General features: G+C 40.2%; 1 protein-coding gene across 2 annotated transcripts in view; it reads right to left on the bottom strand.

The window, feature by feature from the left end:
• Window positions 1-296: 296 nt before the first annotated feature.
• The window catches only part of CNKSR3 (CNKSR family member 3), a 55,576-nt gene continuing 41,529 nt past the window's right edge, over window positions 297-14,343 (bottom strand). Inside the window, exons 6-14 of one of the 2 annotated variants that reach the window (XM_059467587.1) lie at window positions 14,029-14,148; window positions 12,355-12,414; window positions 9,578-9,646; window positions 8,730-8,876; window positions 7,015-7,139; window positions 4,401-4,609; window positions 3,851-3,940; window positions 2,352-2,370; window positions 297-2,179 (exon numbers count right to left, since the gene is read on the bottom strand). In XM_059467587.1, coding sequence (XP_059323570.1) covers window positions 2,089-2,179; window positions 2,352-2,370; window positions 3,851-3,940; window positions 4,401-4,609; window positions 7,015-7,139; window positions 8,730-8,876; window positions 9,578-9,646; window positions 12,355-12,414; window positions 14,029-14,148 — 930 coding nt within the window. In that variant the 3' untranslated portion in view covers window positions 297-2,088. Of the gene's footprint in view, window positions 2,371-3,850; window positions 3,941-4,400; window positions 4,610-7,014; window positions 7,140-8,729; window positions 8,877-9,577; window positions 9,647-12,354; window positions 12,415-14,028; window positions 14,149-14,343 lie in introns of both variants that reach the window. The other variant, XM_059467586.1, reaches the window with a different exon arrangement.

Genomic DNA, 14,343 nt, shown 5'->3' with positions numbered 1-14,343 from the left:
GGCAGGACATCTGGAAGTGTACATTAGGGAAGTCAGCCTAGGTACAGTTTTTGACTGGATAGATACACGTACCTTCAACATCAAGAGATGAGCCAAGTTTCTGTATAATAGCAGAATTTTTTGCAGGTTGGGCCAGAAGGATATCAGCTGCGATTTATTCCTAGATCTGTGGGAGTTTTTTTTACCCCTAAACTGTAGAGCATCCTCTATATTCTCTACACACAATAAGAGGTTAAGCATAATGGCCCCCATTCATTTCTTAAGTACAGAAAACACAACACTGAAGATGAGCAGAATTTCCATTTTAAAAGTCTTGTTTGGACAACACCTTTAGAACAGTTCAACCTTTTTGAGGCTGGACTACACTACACCACAGAGGCCACCACATGGCAGCTTCAGCCCTTTTCTTGGAGGCAGGAGCAACCTGTGTCAGGGTTCGGCTGCACAGCAGCAGTTCATGTCTAGTACAGACTGCCATCTCAGGGAGTGGAGGAGAGTGGCACAAGACAGACATGTCTGCTTTCATCAGAAAGGGCCAAACCAGCCTCTCCAGTTATTAGTGAGTCACAATCAAGCACAATTAATTGAGAAGTGAATGAAACACCCTGTCTCTCTTTGTGGGGCTGTAGCACAACTTCATCAGCTCGTTGCAGCAGAATGGTGACATCTTCACAGACAGAATTACAGTGTGTTTTTCACATCCTGTCATCACATGTGATTCCTGCCCCAGTCCTGAGTGCAAACTAGCATTTAACTCCCCTCCTTCCCCACCAATCATTAAATACAAATCCTTCTTTTCAGCAAGACCAAAGGAGTAGAGGCTGTCAGCAATGTATCATCTACAAAAATAGTTAGTCTTATAATTAGAAGGTAATACAAAATCTTATTTTCTTTTCATTTGACTAAGCTGTGCCCAATACTTCAATACAGGAAGGTACAAACTCTATCTGTTTAAATGTAAAAATATATACAACTATATTTGACATTTAAATAACTTTAAACACAACTGTTTGCATACTAACAATCTTATGTACATTCCTTCTTAAACAATACCTCTTTAATATCCTCCTCTTTTGTTAAACAAATTTTATTTTCCTCCCAAAATACCCAAGGCTACTTTAAAATTCTGGAGGGGTAAAAATTAGAGCTATATAGAAAATAGCAAGATGTCTTACAACTGTAGTGTATGATAGCACATATTTTTCATAAAAACAACACATCATTCAAAAACTGAACCACTGTAAAAGTTCTCATAAGTCCAACAGGACTGTCTTTCAAGGTTACTTTGGTTAACAGCAAGTCATTCTTAAACAACTAAGGAAAAAATATATATTCTTTCACCACCTCTACAGATGCATTTCCTTGGCTTGTTGTAGCAATCCATATACCTTTACAGATGAGCACTGCAGTTGTTCAGTGCTCCTTATTTGTACTGTGATTTCAAATAAAATAGATTATATATATAAGGTTGGATTGATTTATAATTAAATTAGTCCAACTTCCTAAAATCTCTGAATAAGAGAACTCTCTTCCTAAGACTTCATAGGATATCAGAGAAAGAGTGGTAACACCACTAATGCTTCCTTACAAGGTTGATCTCATGCAGTACTTGAAACAGCATCACCAAGTTGCATGAAACTGCTGTTTCCCTGCTTATTTTCCCAGTCAGGAGAGTGACAACTTCTGTGAGCTCTTCATACTCTGACACCCTGCCAGTTGCACCAGCCTCTGAGCTTTCAGACAACTAAAGTGCCACTGGACTTCACAGTAATGCAATGCCTTCCTCTGAGTCGTTAGGGTTAGGTCACTTGTGGCCTCTACCTCACTGAAATTTTACTCATTTCCATGGGAATAAACGCCTTCAGTTTTTGGCCAGGAAGAGGAACTTGATCTGTCCTCCCTCCTTGCACTATGAAACCCTCTGATCCATCAAAAATGACAAAAAAAAAGGCTAAAGTGTGAGATTCTCCAGGAACAGAATACTGCATTAGTCAGTGTGTGTCAGTTAAGCTGCAGAGTAGAGAAGTGTGACCGACGAGCAAAGGCACTTGGTGACAGCGCTGGGGACAAGTCAGTGAGTCAACAGCTTCAGTCTCGTGAACCAATTGACCAGCAGCGAGGGCTCTGCCGAGGAGGATTTCGCAGATGATGTGACCGATGATTTTTTAGCACCTTCCTCCTGGAAAGGAATTGTTGCACTGTTGTGGAGGTCTGTGTTCATAAAGCACCTGCTGCCTCGAATATAATCCGTTCCCCTCACTAACTGCTTGTCAGACACCGGCCTGGAGAGAGGGTGCTGCATGCAGGGGCTCTCCTCAATGATGGGGGGTATCCTTTCATTGCTGAAGTACCTGCAGAGGACATCTTCACCTGTACAAACAGGAGGAGAAAAAACAATTATTGCTGACTTCAAAACCCTCCATTAACATTTTCTATTTTTATAAAAGTATTCTGGTTCCACTTCAAATACCTAGATCTGGGGTTTTGTTCATAAAACACCTGGACATAAGCAGCTATCAATAGATTCACAGCTTTTTGCATCTTTAATGTTTTTTAAGTGACACAATGATGAAATAAATCCACACACAGAGGAGATAGATACCATTTGACTGTTATATTCCAGATTCACACACACCAAAAATGATGATACAGACTACTTTCATGCAAATCATTATCATAGGTGATATTTAACAAATCTTCTCCTAATGTGTTATTCAAAATGCTGAAGAGACCAGAATTGAATCCATAAACTTCTCAGTGTAACTCATGGGTAACTTAAAAGCTACTAACATTACTTTGGACAAGAGAAATTAATTTTGCAGGTGAAGATATAAGCACTTCCCTCCCTGATTTTGACCAGTGATTCATGATGCTTTCTCTGTTTTAACTCTTCCCCAGACACCTGACCAAGGCAGCTGCTGCTAAGGAAATCCTGCTGGACTAGGCAGGCCTTTGGTTCTGATCCAACACAGCTTAAGTCCAAGCCTGCAGCACTTAAGTACATTTCAAGCATTAAAAAAAGGCAACACAAAACCAAAGGCAAAACCAACCAAAAAACCACACACACAAAAACCAGCCCTGCCACCTGGTGATCGCTCTGTTAGTATCCCCCCAGGTTGATGCTTCTTGTTATCAACTTCTACTTTTACATAAAAATAATAGAATCCAGCTTTGATTTTACCTACAATTAGACATTAGCTTTCATAACTGATTCCAAGAATAAACTAGTCATCCTTATTTCCCACTCTAACAGGACTCAAATAGTCTTTCAGATGCAGAAGAAGGTGGGAAGAGGACAGTGTGGAAAGTAAAAAAGCCATCCAACTGAACACAAAACGTTATGAGCTTCTGTCTCTCTCCCATTCAGTGATGCCTGCAGAATATGTTCTTTTCTAACAGCAGTAGCAGTAAAAAGCAGCTCCTAAAAGGCCCTACATTTTACAATTTGTGAACAAGCTTGCTTCTTCAACAGCCTCCACAGTGAGCTAAACAAAGACTTTGCACAAAAGTAGTTTCATGATCAATATTAAATGCAGTAAAAAGGGAAGGGGCTGTGTGCAAGAGCAAAATGTGCGATAAAATCACAAGTACAGATCTGCCCTAGTCATTCTAGCTAACTTTTAATGCTCACTACAACTCTGAGGCAGAAGATTTGAGTCCCGTCACTGAATAGCCTCAGAAATTTCACTTACCATCTGGCATTTCTGCCAAACCCAACAATGGTCACCTTGCATCACTTCAGCGATATGCAAACCACAATCCTCCATTCCTAATTTAAACACTTTCATGTGGTTCACCCCAAGGAAATTTTGGAGAGGAAGAGAATGAGGGATAAAACCTAAAACCTTGCCTTTTCTGCCTGATCCTCGTGGCCTAGAGAAGGGTTCTGCAGCTCCTATCCAGCTTCCATCAGCAGGCATTGACAAAGGACGAGGTTTTCCTAGAGACAACATAGAAGGTTACGAGGAGTTACATAAAGTTGAGGAGACCAATTTTTAAAGCTTTACTTTTCCCAGTTAAGCAAAGGAGAGATAAGCAATAAGGAGCTCAAATTGCAGAAAAAAAAGAATATCTGAAGATAATTCCACCGGTGACATATAAGAAATCAAGTGCTGAGATTAAACAGCCTTGCTCATTTAGAGCAGGAGTGGACATAATGTTATAAGCAAAATACATGTGGAAATGGTGTTCTGTAGCAGCAGACCCCAGCTGAATGACATTCATTAGAGGAATAACAGAGTTTTAAGAGACATTATTTCAGAAATAGAATTTCAGATTCACAATTCGTACAAATGGCCTTAATATCAATCAAGTCCAACAAGCCGTTTTCTAAGACAAATAATTTCAGACTGATCAAAGCCCTTATCACAACAGTGATAACAAGAGAGGAATGAACTCACCGTAGGACTGGGTTTTTTCTCTCATTTTGGCTGGTAGGACATTTACTTCCATGGGATACCCAGGCAGCTGATCAGAATCAGCAATAGTGAACCTCCGCCTCCGGCTCTCCTGATCCAGGAAAGAATTGGGAGACTCGGCGCCCTTGGACCCAGGCAGGGGCTGACTGCGTTTGCTGCCTCCTCCATACACAAAGCTCCCCTTTTCATCTCTGAAAGGACAGGTCACTGCAGTTAGTGCCCTGAAAGAGTTTAAAGCTACAGAGATGAATAGGTCTGAAAGATGCTTCTAGCAGCAAGTCATGCTCATGACAACTGGCATTGTGCTGCAAACAAGCTGGAAGAAACCCCCAAGAAAGTCAGGTGATAGAAGACTTCATTATATTTAACAAGGAGAAAAGAAGGCTACCCTCCTCATGCTAAATCACTCTTAATGAGCCAGTAATTTAACACACTGAGAAATTTAGATGTTCCATTCCTCCAAAATCCAAAAGACTTTGATAAATGAGACCTTACTGTCCTGAGGGCATCAAAGCCCCTGATTTGCTGCCTGCTCAAATACATAGCTTTGACTTAGGAGTGTTACATAAATTTATCCATCTCTGTATATGTAATGGTAACAGCTATTACCTCCATCTGAGAATCTTATTATAGGAGTCCAATACCTGTCACTAAATATTTACCACCTTCCCTGTCCCTCCTCGAGGGTTTCAGTAACAGATTCACAGTGTGCATATATGTGTGCATATATATACACGTATATGATTTTGATGAAATTCTGCAAGTACTTTTGGAAGAGAGGCTACCCTTCAAGTTAAGATTTGCCTGGAGGTTTTTACCCTTTCTACATGCTATAATCTTATTGCGTGAACAACCATTAGCCAAGTCAGGCATGAAAACACATAGCTGACTGCCTAAGCACACATCAACCCCATGTTCATAGCAGTTCCTGGACAGTACATTCCACTTGTCCAGCTCTCCAGCAAGAACAATGCTACAAGCTCAGTGAACAGGAAGGAGCAATTTATGGAGATGCAAAGACCAAAAATTGCACTCAAGTTGCACCAGAAATGTGTGTATGTGGAGAGCTCTCCTACACCACCACCATGTGGAGACTGTGCCATGGGCAGGGAAACCAAACACTGCTGTCTGACTCCCAGTGTGGTACAGAGGAGATCTGTGCCAGGAAGGGAAAAGAGCAGGATGTAGAGGGGGGAGAAAAAGCAACCATCACACAAATGCACCACAATTTCAAGAGAAAAGCAAAACATGCAGAGGTCAAAATAAATTACAAAACAGAAGGCAGAAACCTTTCTCCTCTTCCTGCCTGCTATAGCTTCTCACATTTACTGTCTTGAAAAGTTAAAGTCAAGATGCCTTTCCTTTTCCACCCATCATCCAGGATGAATTTTAAATCTCATATTGCGATTTCTGTCCTTTTCAACAGGGATTCAGGTCTAAAGGCATTCAAAGCTTGATATAATTTTGTGTCTTTTTAGGAAAGATAAACAAATTGAGCACATGGACATAATTCAACAATGTGGTTGAGATATTTAATGATTTGAAAAACAACTAAGGCATTCATCTGCTAAATCTATATGCTTATTATTGTGCCAAAAGATTTAAAGATTTGAGGGCTTTTTAATAAGAACTGAGCATGTGTAACCATAAAAGCAAGGCAAGAGCAGGTCAAGGTGGGTCCAACTTCAGTAAAGAGAGCCTACCTAAGCAAGCCTCCTCTCCCCCACCAGTCCTGCCCCAAAAACTGCAGTAATACCACCTCTGTCTCTCTATCAGCCCTTACATGGCAGGAGGCAAGTGTCCTCCCACAAGGCCTGCAGCAAAAGGTCACAGTTTCTGTGCTGGGCTACCTACATGTAACCTAAAATGTCATGGAAGGCCAGGTAGCATGCCAGCCTTTCATATCTTGCCTGGAAACACATTTTTCCCATCACATTCCCAGATCAGCTGGCAGCGTTCTGGCATGAGTCAACATGGACTTGAGAAGAAACAACAGTCAGCCTTACCATATACACCACTCTCCCTCCCACTGTGTATACAGGTCTGCATTTTTATAGCTTACACCACAGGATAAAAAAATAAGAGTTGATGTATTGCCTCTCCCTTCTCTTCAGTGGGAATATATTTGTTTTAAACAACATGCAAGTTTAAAAATTTAACGTGATAGGCGACATTTAATGTGACATTCTTTTCTATCCTAACTCCCACAACAGTTACTCAACTTGCTAAAAAAGAAAAAATCCAACAGTGAAAAATGTTAGGGGCCAAAAATTACTTCTTGCTGTGTGCAGTTGGATTTAAACAGAGTCAGAAACATAACTACACAACAAAACCAGAGAAGACATTGGCGTCATGTTCTGGGAACAACTCTGCTCTCTGTGGCACACAATCTTCCAGTAATAAAACCTATTACAATCCTGGTAGCATACACATTTAAGCATAAGTTCAAGCAATCCAACGCATTTAGGCAGCTAGAAGAAAGTTTGAGATTTACAGCTTCCTCAAGCTAATCTGCACAGAGCTCTAACAGCAAGCCAGCTCAGAAACAAGTGCAGTGAAGGAGGTTTGTGTGAGTGGTGCAGGTTTGTTTCCATACCGAGGAGAATACGGAACAGCTGGTGGAGGGGGTATGTACAGATCCAAAATGGCTGGCTTCTCCTTCTTCAGTGAGGTATCCACGGTGCTTTCTGGTGACTGAGTTGAAGCTGGTGAGGGACTGGTCTGAAATGTTAAACAGCTGTCAAACACCTGAACATTCATTTATCATTCACAAAAAGATAACTTAATAATCAATAGCACCATTTTCATCCCCTAGTGAACTACTATCTCTGTGATATATGGACACTTCAAAAACTCTTAGAGTTCACATTGTCCTCCACCCCCAGTCTTGGCTAGCTTTACAGGCCCTCCCACAGAAGTCCTATCATGGGTAATGCATTGCTCAAGCATATTTTGCTCTTTCCAGTTCTATTTTTCATGTAAATTCCACAGACAAAAAAAGCAACTGAGACAAATCCCCCTCTTCTATATTTAGATGTGTTAAAAGAAAGCAATTTGTTTAATAGAGATATGATTAGCAAGCCTTGTGAAGCTGGCATATGCTACCTTTATTCCATACACTCCAATGCCTGGAGCACAGACAGGAATATAGTAAAGTTCACCATAGATTGAATCAATGGATATAAGGACCAGGGAAGCAAATTAAAAATACATTTGGTATTGCTCATCTTTGCACCTCACTTCTATAAATTCTCAGCACTTTTCTAGGTTCCTGTCTGCCTATAGGAGAGAAAAGGTTTCAAAGACCTTTCTTCTCCAATCATTCCCCCCCTAAGGAAACACTGCTTGGGCACAGCCTATAAGCCAGCCTACCTCAGCTCTTCACACTGAAGCACATGTCAGGCACGATAGGACACGTGTTGTTGATAAGAAGGGTGAACAAGTAGTCAAGCATACATCTACCCATTTTGAGAGAAATCTGCCTTCATGGAGATTTGTGATAGCCACCAGCATTTTACAGGTTTAAATTACCCCCATGGCTGTAGGAAGACCTGTATCACAACAGGAGGAGGAAGGGGAACTCTCCCTGGTTTTATTAATTTCAGATAATTAGTACAAATTCAGTTAGGTTGCTCACTCCTGCAAGCATTAAGCCCTAAGTTTCCTAATACAACACGCCATTCCTCAACATGGTTATTTAAGAATTATTAGCATCATTTTCACTATCTGCTCAGTACCCAATCTGTGAATTGCCCAACAACCAAATCTTATTTAAACAAGCATTTTAAATAATTTTTTGAAAAAAAACCACTTTCTCCCCCTTCACTAGCCTAAAAAGAGGACAAATATATGGAATAGTCTTAAGCTATTTCAGCAAAAACATATTACTGTGATAAACAGAGAAAGCATTTATTTATTGCTCCACGCTGATGAATTTCATACATATCAGCAGTTTCACCTCAGATAAGTTCTCCCAGTGGCACACAGACTGATTCAAATATTCAGCACACCTAGTCCCTTTGTGTACCAAGAGGGCATTATGTGGTAGCAAGGAAACAAAAAAAAAAAAAAAACAAACAAAAAAAAAAAAACAAAAAAACAAAAAAAAAAAACAAAAAAAAACAAACCCACACTAAAAAAAACAAACCACATTTTCTTTTTTATTCCATAGGAGGACAGCCATTTCACCTAACCTGCCTTGACACATATACTCAAGCACTTTGGGGCATTTCTAAGATTTTTCTTTTTTTTTTCCAGCTGCAACCAAGGCATTGCCATCCTGAGATGAGAGTGGAGCTGGCAGGCTCTCACCTGCACCAAGGGTGGTTTCCAGCGCAGGTTCTTCAGAGGAGCAGGAGTGAAATGAAAAGAGCCAGTAGGACGTTTCTTAAGCAGCAGCCTAACTCCAGCAGGATTCTCTCGCAACTTTGCCACCAGATTTTTTAGTTGCCATCCAACCTGGAAGAGAATAAAGACACCTTTTATTCAGCATTTATTTTCTGAAAGCAAACAAACAAGAAAAACCCAAATCTCCCAACTTAGACAGCTTTTTTTGGCATGAACCTAGAAGGAATAAGGGATTCTAAAAAAGCCATCTTAATTTAAAAAAAAAAAATTGAAAGCTCTTTTTTTGCAAGGTTCTTCATTTTCTTTACAAGTTCTATATTTAAGCTGTAAACTAAATACTAAGATATCAAGCAGTGCTCTTTATACCTCAGTTCCAATCCTAGAAGGACACATGGATATGCTCAGATTGACTAACACAGGGATTCACAGTGAACAACTTTTGTCATGTTTCTTCTCACATTGAAAGGCATTGCCTAATGTGCTAAGCAAAACTGCAATCATTATATCCAGGTTCCCAGATGCAAATGATTGGACAATCATTTGCAAATTATTGGGGGGCATTTTAAAGCTCTTTATCTGCATTTCAGTGGATTGTAACGAGACATTTTAAACAGGTCTTAAATGAAGCATGAATTATTTTAATTATGCATAAAGCATTTTAACATGAAGTACTGTATTTTTATCAAAATATTGCAAATAATAAAATTTATCTTGAAAACAAAATGTTAAAAAGCTTCAAACATCAGAACTGCCTCCTGACCCCATCCATTCAGCCCCTGTGGTGCAGAGCAAGCATAAGGGGAGTTACTCACCACAGTTTGCCTATTAACCTGGATCACTTCATCACCAGCGTGAATCTTCTGGGAGCGATCAGCAGGGGACTGCAAAGAGGAAACCAAGAGTCATGTGCTGCATCAGGTCTCCCTCTGCCCCAAAACAACCCCCCACCAATCTAAGTCAAAGGCTGCATCAGCAATGATTTTTCGCTATATGTAATTTTCACCTCTGCTGATGACTTGAGAAATGTAAATTAATGAATTGAATTATTTATTTTTATGCTGGGGGAACTAAACGGAAAGAGAGAAGGCATAGCCCCCATCTGTTAAAGACCAAATTGCATTTAAGTCATGGGACAGTCTCCACTCTCCTTTTCCCTCCAGTTTGTACTATAGTTTTAGACAGTAAAGGAAGGGGCAGGAGGAGGATTTCTGCCCTAACAACAACCATCTTAAAGAAATTTTAAACAAATGTGTATTTATGTTAAAAAATACTTCAAGACTTTGAATGTACAGAACAAAGGATCAAAACCTTTCCAATCCACAAGACAGATCCTTTGCACTTACTCTTTTTGTTTTCCAATGTAACTAGAAACTTCTGACTTTAATGTGAAACTGCCTGCCTGAATCACCAACGTCAGCAGATAAAAATACTTGCACAGACAGGTATTTTTCAAATACCTACCTAATAATAATACACTTTAAAATACAATTTTCTTGGAACAAAACCTAAGCTCTGGGGAGCCGTTAGCAAGAAACAGATAAGTATGTCAATATTTAGATTTATCAACAGCTGGTGCAATGCACCAGCCTTTGCTGCACTGCAGTTATTAAAAACACTCTCACTGCTGTAACACACCAACTCCTACCAGCCTTGACAACACCCAAAGCACACACACATGCTACCTTGGTACATGCTGCACCCTGGTCACAGGAGAGAACTCTCCCATTCCCTCTACCCCATGAGTAACCACCAGGCAGCAGGCCAGCTCTTCCTAGTGACTCCAGAACTAAGCACTGGAATTAAGGACTCCCTTCTCCACCTCATCACACCTTTAGACCTCATGCAACCTTGTTATGAGAAAGAACTGTGAGAATAAACAGTGCAACAAAGGAAGAAAACATGGGAAATTTGTGGGAGGCTTCAGCTATCATGAGTAACCCCATTTCTTCATTGTCTTCTTGCTTCCTCTGAGAGGAAATGCCTCTGTGGAAAGCTGCATATATAGGAGTCAACCAAGATCATGAAAAAAATGCTGGGCCAGAGTCAAGTTTGTGAAAAACAAAGCTCCTTTCAAGTTGTCCTTTGGGTGACCAACAGCTCATCTGAGGGAGGGTGGGGGATCCTTGCACAGAGAACTCCTGCAGCAAGTGACAGGTGACAGCACTGGCATCACATCGTGAGAGCAGAGGAAAGAGCAGTGTTTAGCTCTAGAACTCAACATGCAAAGTCTCACGTAGGATGACATAACTCAGGGATCCTCTTGGCTGACTCACACCAAATGGACTTCCCCAGTTCTTCCATTGTTCAATTCAGGGATGCAATTCCATTGCAATCCCATACACCAGCTCCTGGGGATAGCTACTAAAATACCATTCCAAATCTAGCAAGAAAACTGAGCTAAGATCCAGCCTGGGTCATCTAAATGATATCACACCACCATAAAGCCATCAGTTGATCGTAGATCTCTCAGTCACTTGTCCAGTTCTGATGCTCCAAAGGAAGGAGCTTCCCCCAAGGAAGGATATTCCCCAAAGGAAGAGCCAATGTTGATAACAAAAAGCAGACACTTAGGTCAACACTGAAAGCTACAGAAGGAATACAGACCCAAGACCTACATGCAGAGGCAGCTTGTCAGCAGTCAACATTACGTTCTTTTGCATTTATCAGATGTTAAAATTGCTGCAGAAGTGGACACAGTCTCTGTGGCAGAACCTATAAAGAGTTATGCCAGGACAACAGCATCAAAGCTATAGAAGCTTACACTCTGCAAGCACAGATTTCCACACTCTCCTGCCTGGTCCCTGGACCTGGCAGGGGAACAATTAGAACCACTGGTTCTTTCCTATTCACAAAAAAAAAAAAAAAAAAAGCATTGCAGCAAAAGCCAACTTTCTCTGCTCTTTTTTTCTTTCAGTCACTGCTCCTGGACAGTAGTAGCCTGTTTGAAAACACCACAGCATCACCTGCCAGCCTCAGCTGCTGGCTAGAGGTCTACTCCTTCAAGGGCTGCCCAGAAGCCTTCAATAAACTCTCAGTGCAAAGGACTCAGTGTACAAATAAAACAAGGAACCACCTGCACTAAAAACTAGTTGCCCCTCTTGCCAACTACTTCCTTCCAGCTGACCACTCTTAAAGTCTTACTTGTTCATAGTTGTTTTAGTCTGCAAGGTAATTTTGTCACGGGACAGCTCATTGATTTAATTACTCATTACCGAATTTAGCACACCACCACCTAAATGCTCCCATTAGTGGAGATTGCCTTTGCTAGCAGAGAGCAAATACACCCAAGACTTTGTTAAGCAAGATACCATAAGAGCTCAGAACAGCAGATACAGTAACTTATTAAAGCAATTACTTTAATGCCAAGCATTTGAACTAATTTGTGTACTTGCAGAAACTGGTTTAATCAGACTAACAGTGAAACATGCAGGCACAAAATATTTACAAACTGTGGAAAAACAAACGATGGATCACGCAGTACTTAAAGCAGTAATGCCATGCAAGTCATGTCTAAAACAACAAAAAGGAGTAAGTCAAACTAACTCAATCAAAGCTGCTGTCTGAGATAATCTACATTTGCTTCACTTACATTTTCTGTAGTTCCAGTAATTACATGCAATCCATCATAAGTTGATTTGATGTACATTCCCTAAAGAAAAAATGAAAAACAAGTTTAAAGGCAAAACAAACCACATAACTTATCTGATTAAAATACTGTTGGCAACAGACTTAAAGCATTATTAAAACCAGTTAACAATTTGTATATTCTTCCTTAAAAAGTGTGTAGTCTAATATTACAACACTCTAAACTTCTTCACAGATCACTTTTAGTGTAATTTATTACAATATTTATAATTATTTAAAACACCTAGTGTATGGAATAACACTCAGAAATACTCTCTGGTTGGTCATAACAAACACTGCTGATTTTTCTGCCTTATCAGACTTTGGCCTTGAACAGAATTTTATTTCCTTACTACCCAGCCTGCTTTAGAGGATGACAGGTTTTACTAGGAGGCCATCAGTTCTCTCCAAACAGAGCGGACCCACACAGGTGGGCTACAAGTACTGCTGACATGTTCTTTTACAGCTTCCCTTGGTAAGTCAGTACACAGACAGCATCATAACCACAATGCTTACATAAGCACTAAAGTTCCAGCAGAGTATTTGTGGCTCTGTATGTTAATGCTGAGTGTGAACACAAGGACAAACTGGATGAAGTGGGTGTTGACTATAAGAACATCAAATTAAAAATCATGAACAGGCTATTAACTAATAATTACACAGATTTCCCACAAGAGGTGACCAGCACATTGATTTCATCATTTATGAACAAATACATAACTACTTTTCCTTTCTACATCTGTTGTTAGAAACACTCGCACTGAGAAGTACAGAACTGGATGTTACTCAGAAGCTGAAAGCAGCTCAGCTTTTAAAGTTACCACACTTACTTTAAAAATAGGTAGAAAATTCGATTATCTTTTTGACCTTTCCTCTCCAGCCAATTCTATGCCTGTTTTCCTGTCAGTATCCAATTGGGGGTACCAACCTCCTTATTTCTTATTTAGGCCAAGCTAGACTGGCTCTGCTTTGATGTAGCTTGTGTATTAACAAAGAGGTTCCCATAATTTCAAAAATGCATGACTGATTCAGTCTAATCCACTGGTCTAGGTAAGACTGTGCAGCTTTCTCTAAAAATGCTCATCTCTCCTGCCTTCAGGGCTAGGAGTGAATACAAATGCATGTAACAATTTAAATTCCCTCCAACTCATTCTAACACATCTGTTCCCTAGACAGAAAATCCACCGAGATTTCAAATTAAGTTTCTCATAACCAGCACTCAGCTAAGCAGAATCCATTGAACGAATAAGAGTCAGTAATAAGACATGGCCACCAAAGAGTTTAAAAATTCTCATTTTCCTGCTAACAGCAAACCTCCAAAATTCTCCCATTCATCTCTATCTTGCTATAAAAAACATACAAAAAGCATCTTTCAAAATACAAACATAATTTCTCATTGCCTTCTCCCTCAGAAATTATATTTGGGATCAAGCCTATTAATGTGCATATCTGTGCCTGGCAGCCACTCCAGCACACCACCTGACAACTGACCTTTAGGGTTCCTTCTTGTGCCTCTTTGTTTTCCCCACAGATTACTATTGGATTTGAAATACCTTATTATAAAAACACACTTGCATAGGCTCACAGGGCTACCAAATAAATACTGGGAACATCAGGACACTCCAGCATTGCTTCTTACCAGGCCTTCCCCAGGTTTAATGTTGGTTAAATGGACCTCCTCCAGACAGGCACACTGGCTCATCAGTGGGTCTGTGGTTGATCGGATGGCTTTGTCACAAATGCCATTTAAAGTCTTGGCCTGCAATGAGAACACACAAAAAGCAGTTAGGAAAATTTTCTCCTGGCTTCTTCCTCTTTTAGTTTTCAAATACATAAAGGAAATTGAGTTCTAAAATCACTGAAATAGAAGATTCATTTGTACAGATCTATTCTACAGCATGTTTACATCCTTACTGTAATACAGAAACAACCTGTTTCCATTAGCGCCACCTTA

This window comes from Ammospiza nelsoni, chromosome 3 (genome assembly GCF_027579445.1).
Source record: "Ammospiza nelsoni isolate bAmmNel1 chromosome 3, bAmmNel1.pri, whole genome shotgun sequence".
NCBI classification, from domain to species: Eukaryota; Metazoa; Chordata; class Aves; order Passeriformes; family Passerellidae; genus Ammospiza; species Ammospiza nelsoni.
The sequence above is the reverse complement of the archived record's forward strand: the minus strand, read 5'-3'. Positions and strand labels throughout refer to the sequence as shown.